This window comes from Pseudorasbora parva, chromosome 20 (genome assembly GCF_024679245.1).
Source record: "Pseudorasbora parva isolate DD20220531a chromosome 20, ASM2467924v1, whole genome shotgun sequence".
Lineage (NCBI taxonomy): Eukaryota > Metazoa > Chordata > Actinopteri > Cypriniformes > Gobionidae > Pseudorasbora > Pseudorasbora parva.
In genome coordinates this window covers 274,751-301,387 of record NC_090191.1, presented here as the reverse complement: position 1 = coordinate 301,387, position 26,637 = coordinate 274,751, and the positions used below count along the sequence as shown (strand labels likewise).

General features: G+C 43.7%; 2 protein-coding genes across 4 annotated transcripts; one reads left to right on the top strand and one right to left on the bottom strand.

Annotated features, from left to right (window-relative positions):
• On the bottom strand, window positions 1–26,253 carry LOC137049726 (stonustoxin subunit alpha-like). Of its 3 annotated transcripts, XR_010899689.1 has the most exons (7): window positions 26,172–26,253; window positions 9,838–9,930; window positions 7,420–9,129; window positions 6,203–6,276; window positions 2,102–5,655; window positions 798–833; window positions 496–585 (listed from the first exon to the last, which is right to left on the bottom strand). XR_010899689.1 is itself a non-coding variant. In XM_067428346.1 (5 exons), exons 2-5 carry the CDS (start codon window positions 9,926–9,928, stop codon window positions 62–64), a joined length of 2,361 nt encoding a protein of 786 aa, XP_067284447.1. In that variant the 5' UTR covers window positions 9,929–9,930; window positions 26,172–26,253; the 3' UTR covers window positions 1–61. The 3 variants fall into 3 exon arrangements, 1 of the variants encoding a protein (XP_067284447.1); XR_010899690.1 differs by lacking the exon at window positions 6,203–6,276; XM_067428346.1 differs by lacking the exons at window positions 2,102–5,655; window positions 6,203–6,276 and having other exon boundaries at window positions 1–585.
• On the top strand, window positions 20,787–21,143 carry LOC137049932 (acidic proline-rich protein PRP25). Its single transcript, XM_067428677.1, has one exon. It carries the CDS (start codon window positions 20,787–20,789, stop codon window positions 21,141–21,143), a length of 357 nt encoding a protein of 118 aa, XP_067284778.1.
• Window positions 26,254–26,637: the final 384 nt, after the last annotated feature.

Genomic DNA, 26,637 nt, shown 5'->3' with positions numbered 1-26,637 from the left:
TTACTGATTTATCATGAGCTCAACGCATTATGGGTTGAATCTCTCATTAGTCTATCCTGATTCACCAACACAGTTTCACTGATGATCCATAATAAACTCCAAACCCAGGATAGAGTGGCTGAATGAATGTGGTCTGGACTCTGTGGATGAGGCTCATTGTGTGAGAGACGCTGTAGAAGGACAGAGTTCCTGCACTGGGATCCACATACACACCTACTTTACGACTGATGGGCTTTACAGGGAGAACAGTCTCTATGTTATTGTGCCAGAATATGTAACTGGAGGAAGAGCAGAGCAAACTCCAGGACTGATCATTATATCCAAACGCACACTCATAACCCTTTCCCTTCCTGCACATGCTCCTATAGGATGCTGGTATCCACACATAATCTCCACTGCACTCAACCTCCCAGTAAGAGCGTCCACTCACACTCTCGCTACACAACACGTGATTATAATAATTAAATCTGTCTGGATGATCAGCATACGACTGAATTGTGTTAGTGTGAGCAATCACTCTGTTGTTCTCAGACAGAAGGATCTGTTTATTCATTGTGTTCAGATCTGGATTGAGCTGAAGTGAATCTGATGGAGAGAAACACATCAGCATCAGGAATTATGAATCTGATCTTTTACTGTATCTGAACTCTTCATGTTCAATATATCAGCAGTGTCTCAGCTCAGTTTAATCATCATTCACATGATCAACTCTAAAACTCTTCTGTCATGTTTCCTCTTCTCCAGGAAGAACATGAACACACTCATGAGTTTTTCTGCTTGTGTTCTCAGTGACTTACATTGGAGGAAGTCGCTCCTGGTCTCGGGATCAGGGACTGTGGAAATCAACAGACATGAAGAGTGATTATCATATTAAGAGAAAATGATCCTGCATCCATTGCTAACACATGCAAACATCCTCCAACACAGAAGATATCTAGCGAGATGTTCAATTTCAGTAAAGCCAATATGCAAGAGAATTAATCATGTTCATTTATGTTACAACATGCTAGCAACATGTTAATTTGTGCTACCAACCTGATCACATGCTGTCAACATGCTAATTTGTGCTAACAACACGATAAAACATGTAAGCAAACATGTTAATTTGTGTTAACAACATGATAGAAATCTGCTTACAACACATTAAAACATGTTAACAATGTGCTAATTAATGCTAGCAATGTGTTAAAAGATGTTCGTGACATGCTAATTCGTGCTAGTAACATTACAATATGCTAGCAATATAATTATAATATACTAGTTATTATAATAATTATAATATGAGGAACACCCATCAACGTTCAAATTAGGGGAAGTGTCGCAACACCATGCTTCAGTCGTGCCACAAAAGTGGATCCGTACCGTAATGGTAGCAACTTGTTAAGTGTCAGCATCATTTTAAGTCATGTCAGCAACATGTTAATCATGCAAGCAACATGTTAAGTCATGTAAGCAACATGTAAAATCATGACAGCAACATGTTAAATCATGCCAGCAACATGTTAAATCATGTTAGCAAAATGATAATCATGATAGCAACATGTTAAATCATGTTAGCAAAATGATAATCATGATAGCAACATGTTAAATCATGTTAGCAAAATGATAATCATGATAGCAACATGTTAAATCATGTTAGCAAAATGTTAATCATGATAGCAACATGCTAAATCATGTTAGCAACATGCTAAATCATGTCAGCAACATGTTAAATCATGCCAGCAACATCTTAAATCATGCCAGCAACATGTTAAATCATGTTAGCAAAATGTTAATCATGATAGCAACATGTTAAGTCATGTCAACAACATGTTAAATCATGTTAGCAAAATGTTAATCATGATAGCAACATGTTAAGTCATGTCAACAACATGTTAAATCATGTTAGCAAAATGTTAATCATGATAGCAACATGTTAAGTCATGTCAACAACATGTTAAATTATGTTAGCAAAATATTATTCATGATAGCGACATGTTAAGTCATGTCAGCAACATGTTAAATAATGCCAGCAACATGTTAAATCATGTTAAAGAAATGGGAAGGGTATGGTCTTGGGGAATGATCATGGGTACCCAGAGACAACATCTTTGACCCTAACCTGCTTGATGCCTCCCATCCTAACCGGCACCGCAAGGAAGAGGACGCCCACCACGATGTCGGAGTCTTTGGCCCTCAGGAGTGGGCCGTGGAGGGGGGGTAATGTCACAAGCACGCCAGGCTCCACCCCCTCACAGTATCAGCGCACTCAATCACCGGAGTTCTGATCACACACACGTGCACGTCATCAGTCTGCAATCACAGCCTGCACTTAAGCCCCAAGCTCACACTCAAGCCTAGTTCACACTGCCCGATTTTTGCCCCGATTTTGAGTCGCCGACAGGTTTTGTGAAATCGCCGACAAATGCCCGAGATCACAGACAAATCGGTGCTCGTGCACGCGAGTGACAATCACGCAGTGTGAATAATCAAAGACGCGATCAGAGAGAATCGCCGACGCCGGTGAGATATTTGGCATGCTAAATATCTGGACCTGTCGGCGATTCAAACTCCTGCTGTGTGAACTGCGTTCTGACTGAAAATTACACCGACAGCCAATGAGAGAGTGAGATACAGGGCAGCAGGAGGTTCAGGGAGGAGTTATAGAGCATAATTTCAGTATTTTAATAGATATATTTACAATTCTATCAAACAGAAACAAAGGCCAAACATTTGCACATCCAGCCACAGCAGCAGCACATTACAAAATTATTTATTTACCTCAAACTGTTTTTGCAGAACAAAATCCTGGCTCCCTCTGTCTCTCCAACAATTTCTTCTGCCATAATCTTTTTTCTTTTTCTCCACAAATCAGCACACATACAATTTGAAGCAAACTTTGTGCAGTTTATCATTTTTAATAACAATTCCAAGTCACGCGCGAGAGCTCCGGTCTGACGCACGTGTGATCTCGCGTTGTTTACTTGTCACATCGCACGTGTGTTTGGGAAACGTAGTTTGCGCACCGGAGAGCGGGAGAGAAAGTTGTCGGCGATTCTTCCTCTTGTTCAGTCATGCAGTGTGAACTCCTCTGTCGTCAAACCATCGTGCAGTGTGAACACAGCAGTGACTGAATGATACCCCAGATAGTCATGCAGTGTGAATAGAGCAGTGACCCGGCGAGTTTGAAAATCGTGCAGTCTGAACTAGGCTTCAGTCACTGTCCGGTCTCGTTTGCAGATTGCCATGGATTCTGCACACTCTTGGACTCACCCGAATACTTACTTGCTCCTTCATCTGATCGCTCAAGCTCCATCGTCTCCTCGTCCTGTCTCCAGCATCTCCTGTGATCCTTGTCCTTCGCCTGTCTTCTCCAATTATCTGCAAGTACTGTATCATCCTGTCCTAGTTCCCAGTATCACCTGCATTACTCTCACCTGCCGCGCTCATTCTGGTGCTGTCAATAAACTCTGTCATATTCCACCAGCACTTGGTTCCTGTGTCGTTCTGTTTGTAATGAAAGGCTGGAATACTTTTTCGCCGCCTGCCAGAGGACTGCAATAGATTCCTTCTCCAATGCTCGCTGGTCCTGGAGATGGAACCGCACTTGTATGTTGATGACCGAGCTAAAGTAGCGTTCATTATTTCTCAACTATCTGGCAAGAGCTTTGTTGGGATAAATCATTGTGGTCCCAGAATAATTCAATCATCCAGTCTCTTTCCAGTTTCGTGTCTCATTTCAAGGAAGTCTTCGGTAAACCCAGCTGGGATTCTGCCATCGGAGAACAACTATATCACCTAAAACAAGGTACCATATCTGTTAATGAGTATGTCCTTCAGTTTAGGACTCTCGCTGCTGCCAGTGGATGGAACGAGCGTTCCCGGTTGACGACCTACCGACAAGGACTGGATCCCCGCGTACGGCTGCATCTCGCTGCATACAAAGATACCATCGGCCTCGAATGCTGCATCCAGCTGTCACTTTGATGCGCCACTCGTATGCAGTCGTGTCTCGAAGAACACCAGGGCCAGTCGATGCTTCCTTCATCCCTCCATCGCCCAGAGAACGTCAGCCCTCCAGAACCAACCATTGAATCATGCAAATAGAAACTCAGCGACTGACTTTGACTGAGCAGCAGAGACCTCAATCCCCGCCAGGCAAGATGAGCCCTTTTCTTCACCTGCTTTAACTTCACTATCTCCTATCTTCCAGGTCCCAAGAATGTGAAGGCGGATGCCCTCTCCCGCATTTACAATCTCAGGGAGAAGACAGAAGAATATGAAGGTGAAACCATTCTTCCTGAGAAGTTATTTGTCAATCCGATTACTTGGTCCGAGGAAACTGCCCTCTGCCGATGCCTCCACCAATGCCCCGCCGTGCTGCCCTCCTGACCATCAGTATGTCACCCGCACTCCCCTCATTCACTCTTCACACACCTCTCTGGACACTGGCCACCCAGGGGTCAATGAAACCCTCTTGTTGCTACAATAAAACTTCTGGTGGCCCAGTATGGCTTCCGATGTCAGAAGGTACATGAGAGGATGTAAGCACTGCAGCAAGTCAAAGAGCCCTCGACACCTTCCCTCCGGAAAGCTCCTTCCTCTGTCCGTTTCCAACCGCCCATTGTCACATCTAGGGGTGGACTTCATCACTAACCTCCCTGAGTCAGATGGGTGCACCTGTATCCTAGTTCGACAGATTCTCAAAGTCCTGCAAACTTCTTTCACTGAGAGGTTTGCCAACCGCCATGGAAACTGCCGAACTCATGTTTAATCACATAATCCAGTACTATGGCATCCCTGAAGATATAGTTTTCAATCGAGGTCCCCAGTTTATCTCCAGAGTATGGAGGAGCTTCTTCTTGCTCCTAGGTGTGACCATCAGCCTGTCATTCAGGGACTATCCACAGTCGAACGGACAGACAGAACGGAAGATCAAGGTTATCGGCCAGTTCCTCCGTACCTTCTGTCATGGCCACCAGGACTCCTGGAACCAGTTCTTAGGTTGGGCCGAGTATGCCTAGAACTCCCTCCATCTGTCTTCCACCTGTCTAACACCCTTGCAATGCGTACTCGGCTACCAGCCTGCCCTGTTCCCCTGGTCCGGGGAACCTTTGGATGTTCCAGCAGTCGATTACTGGTTCCGGGAGCGCGAGAGGGTCTGGTACTTAGCACACCACCAGCTCCAACAGGCCTTCCACAGACGCAGGATGACAGCCAAACTTTGCTGTTTGCAAGCCCCGTCCTACCAGCCTGGGCAGAAGGTTTGGCTGTCCACCAGAGACATCAGACTCCCTCTGCCGTGTAGGAAATTGAGTCCCAGGTTCATTGGCACCTTCACCATCCTGCAACAAGTGAACCCGGTCATGTACAAGCTCCAGCTCCCTCCACAGTATCGCATTCACCCCACGTTCCATGTGTCACTGCTTAAACCTCATCACCCTCCTGTCTATCTCTCCACAGAGCCTGGCGCAGCCCCGGAGCCTTCCCTCTTACACTTATCCTGGAAGACAGCGCTGCGTATGAGGTCCACAAAATCCTAGACTCCCGGCATCATGGTGGTAGGCTAGAGTACTTGTTTGACTGGGAAGGATAGGGTCTCTCAAGCTCCATTGTCTCCTCGTCCGGTCCCCAGCGTCTCCTGTGTTCCTTGTCTCCTCTATCTTCTCCAGTTATCTGCAAGTACAACAGACTGTATCATCCTGTGTACTCCTAGTTCTCAGTATCACCTGCATTAAGGCTACAACATACTCTGCAAGAAAAGAAAAAAAAGTTCTCGCTCCCAGGGCTGCGAGAACAAAATGACGTAATTTTGTTCTCACAGCTTGTTTACATTTACATTTATATTTATGCATTTGGCAGACGCTTTTCGACTTACATTGCATTTAAGGTAAACATTTTACATTTTGTCAATTCTTGCTTTCCCTGGGAATCGAACCCATGACCTTGGCGTTGCTAGCGCCATGCTCTACTCATTGAGCTACAGGAAAGACATCAAAGACATTGTTCTCGACATATCGCCAAAGCAGAACTTTTTTCTTTTGAGTGTCCGAGAACTATTGTGTGATTGGTCATACATTTGAAGTGGGCGTGGTCAATGCGGAGAAACGCTGATGTGGAGTATTGAATGCACTGGCAAGAACAAACTTTGTTTTTGTTCTTGCCACCTCGAAAAAAAAAATTTATTTGTTCTTGCAGAGTATGTTCCAAGCTTAACTCTCACCTGCCACGCTCATTCTGGTCCTGTCAATAAACTCCAATAAACATATTCCACCAGCACTCAGTTCCCGTGTTGTTCTGTTTGTAACAGTTAAATCATGTTAGCAACATGTTAATCATGATAGCAACATGTTAAGTCATGTTAGCAACATGGTAAATCATGCTAGTAAAATGTTAAGTCATGTCAGCAACATGATGGATCATGCTTGCAATATTTTAAATATTGCCAGCAACATGTTAAATAATGCAAGTAAAACATGTTAAATCATGTTAGCAACATGTTAATCATGATAACAACATGTTAGATCATGCTGGCAACATGTTAAATCATGTTAGCAAAATGTTAAGTCATGTCAGTAACATGTTAAATCATGTTAGCAAAATGTTAAGTTATGCATACTAGCAACATGCTAAATCATGTTAGCAACATGTTAAATCACATTAGCAAAATGTTAAATCATGCCAGTAACATGTTAAATCATGTTAGTGAAATTTTAATCATGCTAACAACATGTTAATCATGTTATCATCATGTTAAGTCATGTCAGCAAAATGTTAAATCTTGCTAGCAACATGTTAAGTCATGTGAGCAACATGGTAAATCATGCCAGCAACATGTAAAATCATGCCAGCACCATGTTATATACAACTAACAGGTAACATGCACCTACACACCAAGAGACATAACAAAACTGGAAGTGACAATTTCATAATAAAAGACATCAGACCATAAATGGCTCCTACACGGTGAGCCTAGCTGGTTTTATGTTTTAAGTTGATTATTTGTTGTTTGTGTGTTTTAATTATGATCTGTTTATTATTTTTGTCCTTCATGGTTTCCATACGTTTAATTTGTTCAAGGCTTAGTATTTTATATTGTTAATTTCATATGACTAAGTACTGTAGCCTACATTTGACATTGAATACATAATATACTCTGCATCTTTAAAGGGTTAGTTCACCCAAAAGTGAAAATTCTGTCATTAATTGCTTACCCTAATTTCGTTCAACACCCGTAAGACCTCCAAACATCTTCGGAACACAAATTAAGGTATTTTTGTTTGTGAAAAAAAATATCTTTATTTGTGTTCCAAAGATGAACAGATGTCTTACGGGTGTTGACCGACATTAGGGTAAGTACTTAATGGTGTAAATTAAGCAAATTAAATATATTTTTAAAAGATAAAAATTAATGGAAAGAAATGTGAATATGACACTCACTTGAAGACGGTATGGGGCCGATAGCATCACTGGCTTCACTCACTCCCACTTTACCCACTATCCTGCAGCGGATCAAGTACTGCTTTTCAAACTCCAATCCAGTCAGAGTAAAGTCTTCATCAGGTGTGTTTATGACATGCCACTGTTCCTCTTTCACCTTCTGGTACTCCACTCTGTACTGCAGAGTTTCTCCAGTTGGGGACTTCTGCAGTTTCAGGGACACACTGCTTCTCAGGACATCCTTCACTTCTGGTGGGGGAGGCTTCGACACGGGCTGGAACTGTGTGTCGGTCAGCTTCCCTTTTTCATACAGACGGATGGAGGAGCCTGGGCTGGATGGATCGGAGATGGCAGACATGATGAATCGGTATCTCTTTTCATCTTTATAAGCCTCTGAAAAACTTCTGAAAAGAGATAAGTTCTCTCGCATCTTTAAGATGACCTCAGGATCGTTGAACCCCTCTTCTGATGCTTTAAACATGATAGACAGTGACTTCTTTACCACATCTAGCTCTTTAAACTCTTCAGATTCCAGAAACGTCATCAGGGTTGAAAGATACGGGTCTTCATACCTCAGAGATGTGAAGGTCAAGCACACCACAACCTTAATATTAGGATTAAGGAGGATGCTGTTGAGATGGTTTAAGTCTTGAGTTTTTATTCCCTCCAGCTCATTGGTGTGGGAACTCAAGAGGTTAAGTTCAGCCTGTGCATCATCTAACCACTGGTTAAGCCTGTCAGCTGTAAAAGGGGAGCTGTAGTGGATCTTCAGGACATCTTCCAGTGACTTCTCCTTCATCTCTCCTCCTCGTATAGCAGGCAAGACCCTGGCCACTGCTTTCATGAGCACCGTTTGGTAAATACTAAATGAGCTCTGAAAAGAATGCAGCCTCTCTTTGATGTCTCTGAAAACATTCACCAGTGTTTTTCTGGACAGGTCATTACATGTCCTCTCTACTTCTCCCAGATCTTCTATTATATCTTCAGTTTTGGAAACCAGACGTGTGGTGATTTCTCTCTCCAACCGAGCAGCTTTTGAATCCAGTAGAGAAAGAGGATAGAGCCAGATTTGGATTGGAACTGCATTCTGTGGATTCTCCTTCAGGTGACTGGGGAGCTTCTTGTACACGTCTAGGGCCTCTATGAAAGTGGTGGGGTTCTGCTCAAGGTGGAAGTCACCATGAAATGTGCAATCAATGCTCTCAGCCTTCTTCTTATCACCATCTGCCATATTTATAGCTGCGTTTCCCTCAATAGAAAATAGAGGAATCTTCTTGACCATGACCTTCAGTTCTCCCTCAATCTTCTGCTTTTCTTCCTCTTCTGAAACTGTCCGATCAAACACCATGAAGGCCTGAGCTCCGTAGAGTACAGCCGTGACCACATGAGTTGCAGTTTTCTGATCAAACACCTGAGGGTAGGTGATCTTTCCCAGCTGAGTCATAGTGAGCTGATCAAATCTGGAGGTTTCACTGTAATTCATTGTTACTCTGGACTGTTGGTTTGAGGATTTGGTGTCACGCAGAAACTTGGCAGATCCTCCCACCTCCACCAGCCCTCCTAAGAAGCTGGCCTTCAGGGAAGCACTTACATTCAGGAGACTGGACTTACTAGAGAGAGAGTCGGAGCTACTGAACTTCACATCTGTCATGAGCTGTGGATGGGAGTCCAAATCTTCTCTCAGTGACTTCTTATCCCACAGAGTAACACCTGAAATGAGAAATTACTTCAAGAAATGACAAACAGTCAAGTATGAGGGCACAATGTACTGTTGAAGTAATCATGCCGATGTTCTATCTCTAAGAGTACTAATTTAATATCTTATGTCTCATCAGTTTTGGTTTCTTGCCACTGTCTTATTTGGCTTGACTTGCTCTGGTGGGGACACTAAAATTATGATCTAAGTTATTCAACTAAATATACAAATAAAATTTATTAATTAGGTCTTATTTAATTCTATAAACTATAATACTGATCTGCCAACATTGTCGCTCTATGATAAATTAAAATAAGCGGATAACATCACTGTTTACTCCAGAACGACTGTACAGCCAAATCTAATTCTGCTGCAGTATTGTCCTGTTTGACACTGTGAAGCTGCTTTGAAACAATCAATATTACTGCTAAATATAACGTACTCATCATCATTTATTGTCTAATATTGCCAACCACATTAAGCTGACATCGCTAGCTTTTAATCTAAATCACTATCACCCAATAGCATTTCACTAGCCTGTTAGCTAGCCATCTTGTCTCCTGATTTCTGAGTTCATTAAATGTGGTGAGTTGGATTAGAAAATAGATTCCATTAAACAACTTTGGTGAGTTGGATTAATCAACAAATTCGTTAAGCCATTTTGCTTATTAACACTTGGGTAAAAGGGAATAAAAAGCATATTAGTAGGTACAGTACAGCACCTGGAATGAAGGTATCCTTGCGGCAGTCATACAGCATCCCAGGATACAGAGGTCTTCCTAGAGCTGCCACTTCAATGGTCTCTGATGCCATGGCTGCAGGAAATCACAGTGAACAATGGGGATATTTATACATTTGAAGTTTAATAAGGACTGTGGGCACTTTTGGGACCCTTAACATGCTCAAAAACTCAACTTTAAACTTTAAAATTACACTTTTCACATCGGAATCTGGTGCCATCAGGGTCGTGCCAAAGCTGGCAGTGGGACTCAACAGCGCTCCCTTAAGTCATAAGCTTTGCCCAACAGGAAGTCAGCTATTATGGATTGTTTGAAAAAAAACATGAAGGATGCTAAATTGAGAGCTAATTTTCGCTATTAAAAAAATGTGGCCATGGTATTGAAATTAATTTATGGCGAGAAAAGCATACATCGACTGATTTTGATGAAACGTGTTTAGGTTAGGAGGCCGATCACATGTACAGGTCCTTCTCAAAAAATTTGCATATTGTGATAAAGTTATTATTGTAATGATAAAAATTAAACTTTCATATATTTTAGATTCATTGCACACCAACTGAAATATTTCAAGTCTTTTATTGTTTTAATACTGATGATTTTGGCATACAGCTCATGAAAACCCAAAATTCCTATCTCAAAAAATTAGCATATCATGAAAAGGTTCTCTAAACAAGCTATTAACCTAATCATCCGAATCAACTAATTAACTCTAAACACCTGCAAAAGATTCCTGAGGCTTTTAAAAACTCCCAGCCTGGTTCATTACCCAAAACCGCAATCATGGGTAAGACTGCGGACCTGACTGCTGTCCAGAAGGCCATCATTGACACCCTCAAGCGAGAGGGGAAGACACAGAAAGACATTTCTGAACGAATAGGCTGTTCCCAGAGTGCTGTATCAAGGCACCTCAGTGGAAGTCTGTGGGAAGGAAAAAGTGTGGCAAAAAACGCTGCCCAACGAGAAGAGGTGAGCGGACCCTGAGGAAGATTGTGGAGAAGGACCGATTCCAGACCTTGGGGGACCAGCGGAAGCAGTGGAGTGAGTCTGGAGTAGAAACATCCAGAGCCACCGTGCACAGGCGTGAGCAGGAAATGGGCTACAGGTGCCGCATTCCCCAGGTCAAGACACTTCTGGGCTACAGAGAAGCAGCACTGGACTGGTGCTCAGTGGTCCAAAGTACTTTTCTCGGATGAAAGCAAATTTTGCATGTCATTGGGAAATCAAGGTGCCAGAGTCTGGAGGAAGACTGGGAGAAGGAAATGCTAAAATGCCTGAAGTCCAGTGTCAAGTCCCCACAGTCAGTGATGGTCTGGGGTGCCATGTCAGCTGCTGGTGTTGGTCCACTGTATTTTATCAAGGGCAGGGTCAATGCAGCTCGCTGTCAGGAGATTTTGGAGCACTTCATGCTTCCATCTGCTGAAAAGCTTTATGGAGATGAAGATTTGGTTTTTCAGCATGACCTGGCACCTGCTCACAGTGCCAAAACCACTGGTAAATGGTTTACTGGCCATGGTATTACTGTGCTCAATTGGCCTGACCTGAACCCTAAAGAGAATCTGTGGGATATTGTGAAGAGAAAGTTGAGAGACGCAAGACCCAACACTCTGGATGAGCTTAAGGCCGCTATCGAAGCATCCTGGGCCTCCAGAACACCTCAGCAGTGCCACAGGCTGATCGCCTCCATGCCACGCCGCACTGAAGCAGTCATTTCTGCTAAAGGATTCCCCACCAAGTGTTGAGTGCAGAACTGAACATAATTATTTGAAGGGTGACTTTTTTTTGGTCAAAAACACTTTTCTTTTATTGGTCGGATGAAATATGATAATTTTTTTGAGACAGGAATTTGGGGTTTTCATGAGCTGTATGCCAAAATCATCAGTATTAAAACAATAAAAGACCTGATATATTTCAGTTGGCGTGCAATGAATCTAAAATATATGAAAGTCTAATTTTTATCATTACATTATGGAAAATAATGAAAATAATATGGAGAATGAATAATTTTTGAGAAGGACCTGTATATCGTTCTCTTCGAGTCTGACAATGTACAGTCATTAGCTACAGTCAAACTACTATTTCTAGAGGTTTTGTTTACTACAGTGGTTCTCACCACTGCACATTTTGTATGTTTCCCTCATCCAATTCAAGTCCCACAGTCTCTACTAATGAGCTGATGATTTGAATCAGGTGTGTTAGATGAGGGAGACATGCAAAATGTGCACTGGTTGAGGGTCCCCAGAACAGGTTTGAGAACCACTGGTTTAATAGATGCTAAACTTTTTTCAGATGATGACAATATATTAAAGAAGCTAAATTGTGAACGGATATTGGATATCGCAAACGGTGTTGCCATGGCGAGGGATTAACCCTTAGAGGTTGATGATCGCGTCGACATGACGGCCTCGATTTTTTCTCATCAGTGGCAAAGAGACTTAAATACCTGTCATTTTTATAATTGGGGCACGTGTTATACCTCATTATAATCTGTTAAGTTTTTACTTTTATTTGTGTATACTCACAATAAGAACAACATTTTGTGCTTCTTTCTAAATAAAGAAGACAATCGATGCATGATCTGCAGCCTCTTTCTCAATGACATTTATTCAGATAGTCTTCAGAAAATGAACTTTAACTTAGTGAATACTTATCACACAAATATAAGACATATGTCTAAAGCAGTGGTTCCCAACCACGTTCCTAGAGGCCCACCAACAGTGCACATTTTGCATGTCTCCTCAATCAAACACACCTGATTCAAGTCATCAGCTCATTAGTAGTGACTCCAAAACCTGATGTGGGCATGTCAGACAAAGGTGACATGCAAAATGTGGGCCTCCAGGAACGTGGTTGGGAACCACTGGTCTAAAGAAACGTTGAAATGTCAGGTTTTAACCCCTTGCCTGTCACTCGCCATTTTGGCAAGTGGGGCATTTTGACATACTCCAAATAAAAGGGCTGCTGCTTGCAAGTCTTTCTGAATATACACATAAGTAACATATATCTAGAAAACCAATGCTTAAGTTTACAATTCAAGCCTCAGAATTACTCAGACTGTTACTAATATGGAGATCAAACATTAAAATCAAACATTAAAACAAACAAAAAAATCTGAAATTAAGCATTTTATGAAGCATATTGTATGGCATGTCATGTGAGTTTTTAGCAAATGCTAAGATAACATGCTATCATTGTTATTGATCTGTAAAACTCATACTTGCAGTCTACTCAGGGCTGTTTTAGGCGCATATCTGGCTCTAGATGTTTGTGTGTGAAGGGTGTCATTGCTGTCCCCACTAGTCCCCCCACACTATTGGATCAGGGAACTGTCAATCTGTTGATTCCTATATGCCATTGGATGCCGTTTGCGTTTGGAGGGAGCGCTTAACAACACCATCAGATCAAAGAGCTCGACCACTGGTTTGGCAAGGTAACGCTTTTTAAACCATACAATAAAGCTAAATTAAAACTAAAGGCCAAATAAAAAAATCAGGTACCGTAAAAAGTGCACAAATCTGTGTTTTGTTAGGGCAGTATTTGAGGCAGCCGAGAAATCATGCTGTGAAATCGGCAGCTAGCGTTGCTCGGTGTGTATGTTAGAGGCAAATATAATCACACTCACTTCAGAATTTCATGATGAAGTGAGTGTATTATATTTTGACTCTATAAAGCTTTCTTCTCTTACTTGCACCGCCAAAAGGTTTTTGCGCCTTTTCATTTCTTCTTCGCTGCTCTAACAGTGGTTGCTTGTGGCAAGAAGAACCGTGCAGTGGTAAGGCAAAGCTAGCGGTATTAATAATAGGTCTTGTTTATGAATTATGGTATCGGATTGAGTATTTTTCAAGCACTCCCCGATACCGATGTCAGAATTTGTTGTGGTATTGGTAATATTTCCGATATTAGTATTGGGAATTGGAACAGCTCTAATACTATTCCAATACTTTTTACTACAAATTTAAAAATACAGTAAAGTACTATTTTATGCATACTATATAATAAGTACATCCACTTCTTACCCATTTTTAGGCAGACATAGCTGCCTAAAATATCCACATAGGGGTGTGCGATATTGACAAAAAATAATATTTCAATATTTTATGGGATTTTCTCAATAATGATAATTGTGCTGGCACATTGATTTTTAACTTTTATGGGCATTTTTACTAGGAATGCACAATGATTTTACTGATGATGAGGATTGGATGCTTTCAAGTTTTGGTCTAAATGCCTGATGTACATTGGATGGATGCATGTTGTAGTGAATTGAGAGCAGTCAGATCATGGTGTGATAGGCTATAGCGTTCATCTGTGCGATACGTATTTTTGATACGGGATTCTATAGGATTCTAACCGTAGAGACGGAACTGATTATTTTCTTTAGCGGAAAAAATACAATCGTGTTTGTGGCATGGGGGGGCGTAGTTTTGCGGAGGGAGAGAGAGGGCGGAGCAGAGCGGGGCGTAAGTAGGTCAAGTGCAAATGAATAACACCTGTGTCTGATTGCAGTAATTGGCGTGGAGAGACTGCATAAGCCCACAGACGGCAGAGAGAGGGGAGAGAGAGTTGGACTGGGCCTTCGCATGCACAGCAGAGAGATTAAGAGACTGACACAGAGAGTCTGATTGAGAAGGAGCGATCCATATCGTGGAGAAACTGAGTAACCGCACACACGTGTGTGTTTGTTTTGTTTTGAAAAGACTGAATAAAGAAAGCGAGTCCCAGTCAAAGCCGACCCCTGTCTTCTTCCTTCCTAACACAACGAACTTTAGTACACTAGTGCCGAAACCCAGGAAGGAAGAAGTGTGCACGCCGCCATGGAGACTACGTCACGCACTCCACTTGCAGACATCGTACAATCGCTCGCGGGCCTCCACCAGGAAAACCACCAGGATCTGCGGGCCGTCAGGGAGGAGCAGGAAAAGAGATTCGAGGCGCTCCTCCAGGCCCAGCATGAGGACCACGAGCTGTTCCGGAGCTGGATGGACCAGGAGGTTCGGGCCAGTCCCAGACCCACCAGCGACTCGGCCGCCACCATCTCGCTCTCGAAGATGGGACCGATGGACAATTGGAGGCGTTCATCGACCTCTTCGAGAGGTCCGCCGAGGCTCTGGATTGGCCCAAGGATGACTGGCCAATGCGGCTCCTGCCCCTGTTATCGGGAGAAACGCAGGTAGCCGCCCACCAACTGCCAGTCAAGAACCTCCTGGTGTACGACGACCTCAAGCGCGCCATCTTACAGCGGGTCAGCCGGACCCCCGAACAGCATCGCCAGCGATTCCGGACGCTGGCACTTGAAGAGTCCGGCCGGCCCTTTGTGTTCGTGCACCAGCTCCGGGACTCGTGCCGCAAGTGGCTGATGGCTGACGAATGTGACATTGAGGGAGTCATCGATCGTGTGGTGCTGGAACAGTTCGTTGCAATGAATGGGTCCAGTGCCACCGCCCGACATCGCTGGACCAGGCCATCCAGTTGGTGAAGGACCAGATGGTGGCGTGTCACGGGGTTGGCGAGCCCCTGCCAGCGGCTTCTCTCTCTCTCCTCCTGCCCCCGCCCCTGTTCTCTCTAAGCCTATTCCCCCTCCCAGGTCCCGAGCCGGGGTGCCGCCCCGACCAGCGCCGAGGTGGAGAACGGGGGGCTCAACCAAGGCACCGGCGACCCCCAGACCGGTGCCCAGGAGAGGGGGAGGAAACTCTGACCCTCTTCCGGGGTCGTTATCCCCGTCTCTCTCTCCACGCCAATTACAGGACCCACTTCCAGCCACTAGGGCGGCGGGGAGGCCTGGGCCGGCTTGTTGGCGCTGTGGGGACCCGGGACACTTCATTTATCAGTGTCCTATGATGGATATGGGGACGCTGGTCTGGGTCCCTGACGCACCACAAGCCGCCCCCGATGGAGCTGGCCTGTACCAGATACCTGTGAGTATCAAGGGGGGTACATATCAGGCTTTGGTGGATTCAGGGTGTAACCAAACCTCCATCCATCAAAGTCTGATTCCGCTGGCATTGGGTAACAGCCGCATCTTTAAGGTGAGGTGTGTGCACGGGGAAGTGGTGAACTATCCGTTGGTGCCCCTGGATAATTAATTTAGGGGACAAACGCATAGTGTTGAGGTGGCAGTTAACCTGCGCCTCTGGCATCCAATAATTCTGGGGACGAATTGGCCAGCGTTTAACAAATTATTAGGGCACTTATGTGTGGATGGCTCTTGGGGGAAGAAAGGAAACAGGAGGGTCGCTCAGGCGGGCGAGGTGGATTCGGGACCGCCGGGGGCAGTTCAGGGGGAACAGAGCGCAATGGGACCGCCCAGCTTCTCGGAGCGCAATGACTTTCCCTTGGAACAATCCCAGGACGAGACGCTTAAAAACGCGTTTGATCAGCTCCTTTCCATCGACGGCCACCGCGTCCACCCTGAACAGCCACTCTCCTATCCTTACTTCTCAGTTATAAATAACCTATTGTATTGGGTGGTCCAATACGCCCAGTCAAAGCAAGAAACAACGCAATTGTTAGTACCGAAAAGCCGCCGGGAAATGCTCTTCCAGATGGCTCATTCTAATCCGATGGCGGGACATTTAGGACAAAAGGCCACATTAAACCGCCTCATGGCCCGATTTTTCTGGCCGGGCATTCACCCCAAAAGCACCATTGTGCCCCCTTTCATTGATGCAGGCCCCCTTCGAACAAATTGGTATGGACCTCATCGGGCCATTGGCCAGCACAGGGACATCGCTTTGCGTTAGTTCTCGTGGACTACGCAACGCGATATCCAGAGGCAGCTCCTCTCCGCACTATTTCAGCAAAAAGTGTGGCGAGCGCTCGGTTTTCATTGATCTCCCGGGTGGGAATCCTGAAAGAGATTCTCACCGATCAAGGCACGGCGTTTATGTCACGGACGATCCGCAAACTATACAAATTATTGGGCATTAAGGATGATCCGTACCAGCGTCTATCACCCACAAACGTACGGTCTGGTGGAACATTTTAATCGCACGTAAAAATCCATGATTCGTAAGTTCGTTCACAAATACGCCAAGAATTGGGATAGATGGCTTGAACCTCTGTTGTTCGCTGTTCGCGAGGTCCCCCAAGCCTCCACAGGGTTTTCCCCCTTCAAGCTGCTCTATGGACGCCAGCCGTGGGGGGTGCTGGATGTCCTTAGGGAAGGACACTTTTGGACACTTTCCAGCACTTTTGGGAGGACGTATCTTCAGCGAGTAAGAACGAAATTCAGTATGTCATGGACCTGAGAGCAAAACTCCACACTTTGGGGCGGCTATTAAAGGAGAATTTGCTCCAGGCCCAAGACAGACAAAAACAGCTGTACAACAGAGGTGCGAAGCTGCGAAAATTTGCCCTGGGAGAGAAAGTGCTTGTATTGCTCCCCAAGTCCAACCTCGAAATTACTCGCGAAGTGGCAAGGACCCTTTGTGGTCACGCGGCGAGTCGGAGAGATCAACTATGAGGTGATTCGGTCGGATAGGAACGTCTAATATACCACCTCAACCTCTTAAAAAAATGGTTAGAGGCTAAGTCAGTGATCCTAGTGACGGTAGTTGGCGGGGAGGAGGATCTCGGGCCGGAAGCGGTCCAAAGACCTCATTCTCTCGTTCTGGCGAGAGAGATCACCTCTCAGGGGGAGATCACCGGGGGGAGATCACCTCTCACCCTCGCAGCTCACTGATGTAAAACATCTACTGGCAGAGTTTGCTGACATGTTTTCGCCCCTACCGGGTCGGACCGACCTCATTCAGCACCACGTTGAGACGGAGCCGGGCGTGGTTGTTCGCAGTCGGCCTTATCAACTACCGGAGCATAAGAAAAAGGTAGTACAAGATGAATGAGAGGCGATGCTGGACATGGGGGTAATAGAAGAGTCCAGCAGTGATTGGGCGGGCCCGATAGTTTTGGTGCCCAAAACGGACGGCTCAGTTCGATTCTGTGTGGACTATCGAAAAGTCAACGCAGTGTCAAAATTCGATGCGTATCCAATGCCAAGGGTAGACGAGTTGCTTGATCGGCTAGGGACCGCTCGTTTTTATTCGACACTGGACTTAACGAAGGGATATTGGCAGATCACCTTGTCTCCAATGTCCAAAGAAAAGACCACGCAGTTCGGATTGCACCAATTTGTCACGCTTCCGTTCGGGTTGTTCGGGGCCCCCGCGACCTTCCGGCGACTGATGGACAGGATTCTCCGGCCACACGCTGCATATGCCGCTGCCTATCTGGATGATATTATCATCTACAGTACAGACTGGCAGCGTCATATGCAGCATCTGCATGCTGTCCTAAGGTCGCTGAGGCGGGCGGGGCTGACCACCAAACCCCTAGAAGTGTGCGATTGGGCGGGTAGAAGTAAGGTATCTGGGCTTCCACTTGGGTCATGGGCAGGTACGTCCCCAAATTGATAAGACTGCGGCAGTTGCAACTTCTCCGAGGCCCAAGACCAAAAAGGAGATTAGACAGTTATTGTGCTAAGACAAACACATTTTCCTTACTTTGTACAGTAATCTATATACTACATATGAATTGATACTAAATTAAGATCGCCATAGTAGCTTGAAAATCAATCCCTGTGTCTGTTGTCTTTGGGAGGCATTATCTGACTGCATACTCAAGCAAGGCATTTGAGATAACCCTAACTCCATGTCATATTGTCAATATGGAACTTATGATCATATTAGTCCAGTTCTGTCAACACTGCACTGGCTCCCTATTAAACATCGCATACATTTTAAAATCTTGCTTATTACTTTCAAAGCACTAAATGGTTTAGCTCCAGTACTTAAGCGAGCTCTTAATACATTATACTCCATCACGTCTATTGCGGTCTCTAAACTCTGGCCAGTTGATAATACCTAGAATATCTAAATCAACTGCAGGCGGTCGATCATTTTCCTATTTAGCTCCTAAACTCTGGAACAGTCTTCCTAGCATTGTTCGGGAAGCAGACACACTCTGTCAGTTTAAATCTAGACTAAAAACTAGGGGTGTAACGATTCGTTTTAACAACGGTTCGATTCGACTGAAATAAAACAGTCACACTGATTTACATTTTTGGCTAAAAAGTTACTGAATCGATTTCAAGTCACTGAATCGTTTCAGATCATATCGCTCTAAATGAACCAATATTGTCCTTAAATCGTATCAACAACCTCAAATCGTGATACGAATCGAATCGTTGTTAAAAGAATCATTACACCCCTACTAAAAACGCATCTCTTTACTATGGCATTCACACAGAACATTTTTAACTTTCATTATTCAGATCAATTGACTGATTGTTAGGCTGCATTAACTAGGTCAGCCGGAACCGGGAACACTTCCCATAACACCTGATGTACTCGTTACATCATAAAAAGAGTGGCATCTACACTAATGTTAGTCTCTCTGTTTATCCCGAGGTTTACTGCAGTCAGCCGGATCCAGGCCGTGTCCGGATCGGATGGTGTGTGTGTGTGTCTGGATCGGATGGTGGACCTGTGTCTGGACATGACCAACTCATCCTGGAGTGTCTGCTGAGTCCGTGTCAATTTTCCTCTTTTTGCATTAAAGGGTTACTTCAGTGATTAACATATGGCTTTGTATCAGTAGAAACCCTGGAGCATATTCAAATGATCGTGCTCCCCCCTCTTACATCCCCCTGAGACGAGAGATTTATGCATTTTATTTCTGGAAAAATTCCAGATATTGACGATATTTGCGTCACGAGAGGAACGTTTGCCCAGAGGCTAAAGACTACAGCCAGCAGAGGGAGCCATTTCCGCATGTTTTCAACTCGTCCATGGGGAATGGAGATCACACTTACAGCACAGCTCAGCTACAGGCATTAATTTAAACGGATGCTAAGCAATGTAAGTGTTTTAACTTCTCAAATTAATTTCTATGAAAGTTAAGCTTCCAAAGGCATGAACTGAAAACGCGTTGTGAATGTATTACCGCGAATGTGGTCGCGATTACCTCATCTCTCATCACGAGAGCTCATCAGCTCATTTATGACGTTAAATGTAATCTGACACCTAATCTGAGTCTGCTGTGAGACTCACGCGGCAACTCAATCGTTATATTGAACACACACGTTCAGTATTTAATTGTTCTTTCTGAATTCAGTCACTGTAATCCAGTAGCGGTGGCTGTGGGAATGGCCTCACAGGGCAGCGAAGCATTCTGGGAATTGTAGTCTTTCATCCCCATGAGACAAAAATACATTTTCTGTCTTTTCTCAGTCTAGAAAGCACCAAATTCAAAAATAATTTCACATTTCTACTACATTAATGACCCAGTTTAAACACAGACTCATCTTCCCAGCGCTAAAGTACCCCTTTAATTGGTGCTGGTCACCAGTGTATAAATTCATGCCTTGTCTTTTTAAGAGTCAGTGGCGTTCTGTGAGAGAACGGGTCTTAAAAATATGAATAGTAGTTCAAGAAATAAAATCAATCATTTGATTTTTAAAACATTTAAAATGGTCTATTATCTGACCTTCTGTTGGAGCTGGTGGAGGAAACATCTTTTTAAAAAACATTATGAACTGAAAAATATTAATGATGCTGTTATAAAATAATAATTTGACAGAGTATTAAGACTTAATGACAAATTAAACTTGTAGCACTGATAACAATACATAACATTATAATGGCCTCAGTCAACATCAAAACCAACCACATGACAGTTTAATGTTAACCCTATAAAGCTAAGTAGTTTCTCAAAATTGATAATCTGCTATGTCATGTTTATGACAGGTTATGTTGTCTGTCACTTATACACAACAAGGAAACGTTTTCAGCATGAGAATGAGAAGAATGTCAATCAGACATGTCAGCACACGTAATCTCTCATCCCAGATTACCCTGGGAGGGACAGAACAGTGAGGCACAGACTCGGGACACTCGGAACTGGGACCAACGGACTCGGGACACCCGGAACTGGAACCAATGGACTCGGGACACCCGGAACTGGGACCAATGGACTCGGGACACCCGGAACTGGGACCAACGGACTCGGGACACCCGGAACTGAGACCAACGGACTCGGGACACCCGGAACTGGGACGAATGGACTCGGGACACCCGGAACTGGAACCAATGGACTCAGGACCACCAGAACTGGGACCAACGGACTCGGGACCACCAGAACTGGGACCAACGGACTCGGGACCACCAGAACTGGGACCAACGGACTCTGGACCACCAGAACTGGGACCAACGGACTCGGGACCACCAGAACTGGGACCAACGGACTCGGGACCACCTGAACTGGGACCAACAGACTCTGGACCACCAGAACTGTGACCAACGGACTCGGGACACCCGGAACTGGACCAACGGACTCGGGACCACCAGAACTGGGACCAACAGACTTTGGACCACCAGAACTGGGACCACCGGACACAGGACCACCAGAACTGGGACCAACAGACTTTGGACCACCAGAAATGGAAGCTTCAGCTTAAGTTCTGGCAGGAAGACTTAATCACTTCGTCACTTACTAACCTAATCTCTGGCCAATCACGTCTTCACATTTTCTGTATAAAGGTCGTACTTACACATGTTTGAGTTCGCAGATGCCGATGCGACAATACCCTCCATCCTCCCCACCACCACCAGGATGGTTCCGTCCATACCTCAAAAGGGGGGTCGGCTGCGCCCCTGCCTTCATCTTCAGGCAGGAATATGCTGATCCGCTACCCTCGGAATATAAACTATGGACTGGGCCTATGCCAAAACTTTATTATGCTTGCTGGGCTGTCAATAAATGTATGCTTCATTCATCATTCTATCTCCTGAGTCTTTCTGGTAGAACTGGGACCAACGGACTCGGGACACCCGGAACTGGGACCAACGGACTCGGGACATCCGGAACTGGGACCAACGGACTCACCACCAGATCTGGGACCAACAGACTCGGGACACCCGGAACTGGGACCAACGGACTCGGGACACCTGGAACTGGGGCCAACGGACTTGGGACCACCAGAACGGGGATCACCAGACTCGGGTCCATTGAATTTGGGTTCTTCTTCCACTGAGTCCTCATATGGCTTGTTCGTTCTATCACGTTGGACTAAAGGAAACCTGAGAGCGAGGACTCAATTGCAGGAAGTTAGATAGAAATGTATTAACAAAACAAACAAAATACTAAACAAAAACCTTCGAGAGGGAAAATCAAACTAGAAATACATAAACACCAGGACGCAGGAAACAAGTAGAACACCGGGGAGCAGACATGTGTATAAACTCATGCCTTGTGTTTTTAAGAGTCAGTGGTGTTCTGTGAGAGAGCGGGTCTTAAAAATCAAATGATTGACTTTATTTCTCGAACTCCTATTCATATTTTTAAGACATTTGAAATGGTCTATTATCTGACCTTCTGTTGGAGCTGGTGGAGGAAACATCTTTTTAAAAAACATTATGAACTGAAAAATATTAATGATGCTGTTATAAAATAATAATTTGAGTATTAACACTTAATGACATTTTAATGACATATTGAACTTGTGCCACTGAAAAAAATTCATGACATTATAATGGCCTCAGCCAACATCAAAACCAACCACATGAGTTTAATGTTAACCCTATAAAGCTAAGTAGTTTCTTACATTTGATAATCTGCTATGTCATGTTTATGACAGGTTATGTTGTCTTGGTAATGTCAAACTGTCATGACAAAGACACTGACAGGATATGATTTATTGGTTTCCCTAAACCTATTTACTTCCCCTAAACCTACCAATCACACTAAACTTTCTGTATTTTAAAAATGTTAAAAATACAAAAATAAATTTAAAATAAGCATTGTTTAGTATGTTTTTAATCCAATTCAATTATAAAGACTAAGGAAATGTCCTCATAAACCAGGTTTATGCTGTAATACCAGTTTAAAAAACGCATGTCATTATACATAGGCCTATTTGTTTCCTCATAAATTATATAAACAAGTACACTCTCACACACACACACACACACACACACACACACACACACACACACACACACACACACACACACACACAAAAATGTATGCAAAAATACATTTTCTGTCTTTTCTCAGTCTAGAAAGCACCAAATTCAAAAATAATTTCACATTTCTACTACATTAATGACCCAGTTTAAACACAGACTCATCTTCCCAGCGCTAAAGTACCCCTTTAATTGGTGCTGGTCACCAGTGTATAAATTCATGCCTTGTGTTTTTAAGAGTCAGTGGCGTTCTGTGAGAGAATGGGTCTTAAAAATATGAATAGGAGTTCAAGAAATAAAATCAATCATTTGATTTTTAAAACATTTAAAATGGTCTATTATCTGACCTTCTGTTGGAGCTGGTGGAGGAAACTTAAACTTTAAAAAACATTATGAACTGAAAAATATTAATGATGCTGTTATAAAATAATAATTTGACAGAGTATTAAGACTTAATGATAAATTAAACTTGTAGCACTTATAACAATACATAACATTATAATGGCCTCAGTCAACATCAAAACCAACCACATGACAGTTTAATGTTAACCCTATAAAGCTAAGTAGTTTCTCAAAATTGATAATCTGCTATGTCATGTTTATGACAGGTTATGTTGTCTGTCACTTATACACAACAAGGAAACGTTTTCAGCATGAGAATGAGAAGAATGTCAATCAGACATGTCAGCACACGTAATCTCTCATCCCAGATTACCCTGGGAGGGACAGAACAGTGAGGCACAGACTCGGGACACTCGGAACTGGGACCAACGGACTCGGGACACCCGGAACTGGAACCAATGGACTCGGGACACCCGGAACTGGGACCAATGGACTCAGGACACCCGGAACTGGAACCAATGGACTCGGGACCACCAGAACTGGGACCAACGGACTCGGGACCACCAGAACTGGGACCAACGGACTCGGGACCACCAGAACTGGGACCAACGGACTCTGGACCACCAGAACTGGGACCAACGGACTCGGGACCACCTGAACTGGGACCAACAGACTCTGGACCACCAGAACTGTGACCAACGGACTCGGGACACCCGGAACTGGGACCAATTGACTCGGGACACCCGGAACTAGGACCAATTTACTCGGGACACCCGGAACTGGGACCAACGGACTCGGGACCACCAGAACTGGGACCAACAGACTTTGGACCACCAGAACTGGGACCAACGGACACAGGACCACCAGAACTGGGACCAACAGACTTTGGACCACCAGAAATGGAAGCTTCAGCTTAAGTTCTGGCAGGAAGACTTAATCACTTCGTCACTTATTAACCTAATCTCTGGCCAATCACGTCTTCACATTTTCTGTATAAAGGTCGTACTTACACATGTTTGAGTTCGCAGATGCCGATGCGACAATACCCTCCATCCTCCCCACCACCACCAGGATGGTTCCGTCCATACCTCAAAAGGGGGGTCGGCTGCGCCCCTGCCTTCATCTTCAGGCAGGAATATGCTGATCCGCTACCCTCGGAATATAAACTATGGACTGGGCCTATGCCAAAACTTTATTATGCTTGCTGGGCTGTCAATAAATGTATGCTTCATTCATCATTCTATCTCCTGAGTCTTTCTGGTAGAACTGGGACCAACGGACTCGGGACACCCGGAACTGGGACCAACGGACTCGGGACATCCGGAACTGGGACCAACGGACTCACCACCAGATCTGGGACCAACAGACTCGGGACACCCGGAACTGGGACCAACGGACTCGGGACACCTGGAACTGGGACCAACGGACTTGGGACCACCAGAACGGGGATCACCAGACTCGGGTCCATTGAATTTGGGTTCTTCTTCCACTGAGTCCTCATATGGCTTGTTCGTTCTATCACGTTGGACTAAAGGAAACCTGAGAGCGAGGACTCAATTGCAGGAAGTTAGATAGAAATGTATTAACAAAACAAACAAAATACTAAACAAAAACCTTCGAGAGGAAAAATCAAACTAGAAATACATAAACACCAGGACGCAGGAAACAAGTAGAACACCGGGGAGCAGACATGTGTATAAACTCATGCCTTGTGTTTTTAAGAGTCAGTGGTGTTCTGTGAGAGAGCGGGTCTTAAAAATCAAATGATTGACTTTATTTCTCGAACTCCTATTCATATTTTTAAGACATTTGAAATGGTCTATTATCTGACCTTCTGTTGGAGCTGGTGGAGGAAACATCTTTTTAAAAAACATTATGAACTGAAAAATATTAATGATGCTGTTATAAAATAATAATTTGAGTATTAACACTTAATGACATTTTAATGACATATTGAACTTGTGCCACTGAAAAAAATTCATGACATTATAATGGCCTCAGCCAACATCAAAACCAACCACATGAGTTTAATGTTAACCCTATAAAGCTAAGTAGTTTCTTACATTTGATAATCTGCTATGTCATGTTTATGACAGGTTATGTTGTCTTGGTAATGTCAAACTGTCATGACAAAGACACTGACAGGATATGATTTATTGGTTTCCCTAAACCTATTTACTTCCCCTAAACCTACCAATCACACTAAACTTTCTGTATTTTAAAAATGTTAAAAATACAAAAATAAATTTAAAATAAGCATTGTGTAGTATGTTTTTAATCCAATTCAATTATAAAGACTTAGGAAATGTCCTCATAAACCAGGTTTATGCTGTAATACCAGTTTAAAAAACGCATGTCATTATACATAGGCCTATTTGTTTCCTCATAAATTATATAAACAAGTACACTCTCTCACACACACACACACACACACACACACACACACACACACACACACACACACACACACACACACAGGCTACAGCTGGAGGGGTTTCCAGAAAGCAGATATGTCTCAGAGAATATGCTTAAGGGTTAGTTTACTTCAGATATCACATGACGCTGTTGAGTGATAGTTTCTGCCCTATAGAGATAAGAGCACGTGATAAGAAATATGGTTTTAGGAAACAAACTTTGATGTTGATTGAGAGACCTTATTTCCTTTTTTTTTTGCCTGATTCCATCTGTGACATGATCAACTGTGAGCTTTTGTGAGCTATGGTGAGTTTCTGCCTCGTAGAGATAAGAGCGCATGATGAAAACACTGTTTTAGGAAATAAACTCACTAATAAACACGGTAAAATAGCTCAAAAGCACTGCTTTCACACCGTGACAACAATATCAGAATGTGGAGCCTTTTTGCAATTCACTTACAAAGACATGCTTGATCTTCTGTTTGACCATAAAAAGGCTAAAAATAAAATCATTAAAATTACTTCAGCACAGCATTCAAATCTCAGAAGCACAACGTGACTGATGACACACACATGAAAAACTAAAGAAAGATGAAACACTCACCTCAGATAATATTTGTAGACCTGTCTTTTTCCTCGTCTGAACTGTCGTGTTGAACTAAAGCTCTGAAATGTCAGTCACTTCTAACAGAACAAGGAAACGTTTTCAGCATGAGAATGAGAAGAATGCCAGTCAGACATGTCCGCACATGTAATTGCTCTGATCTGATTGGCTATTCTGAAAGGTTAATTGTCAGGAACCAGGGCTGAACTTTTTCAGTAGGAGTTTTACAAGTTTGTGAAAAATGTGCTTTGTGCATTAAAGGTGTATCAAATGGGTCAATTTATGTTTTTATAGTTTGCTTTTGAAATAGAAATTAAAGTAAGCAGATACATGAAAACTGTATTATTATTTGTATGTTCAGAAAGTAAATACAGTCAATTAATAGGTAAATAAATTAGGTTTAATTTTTCTTTTGTTCTGGGAGTTTTTCCTACAGAACATTATTAATAAGCTTGAATATTTGATT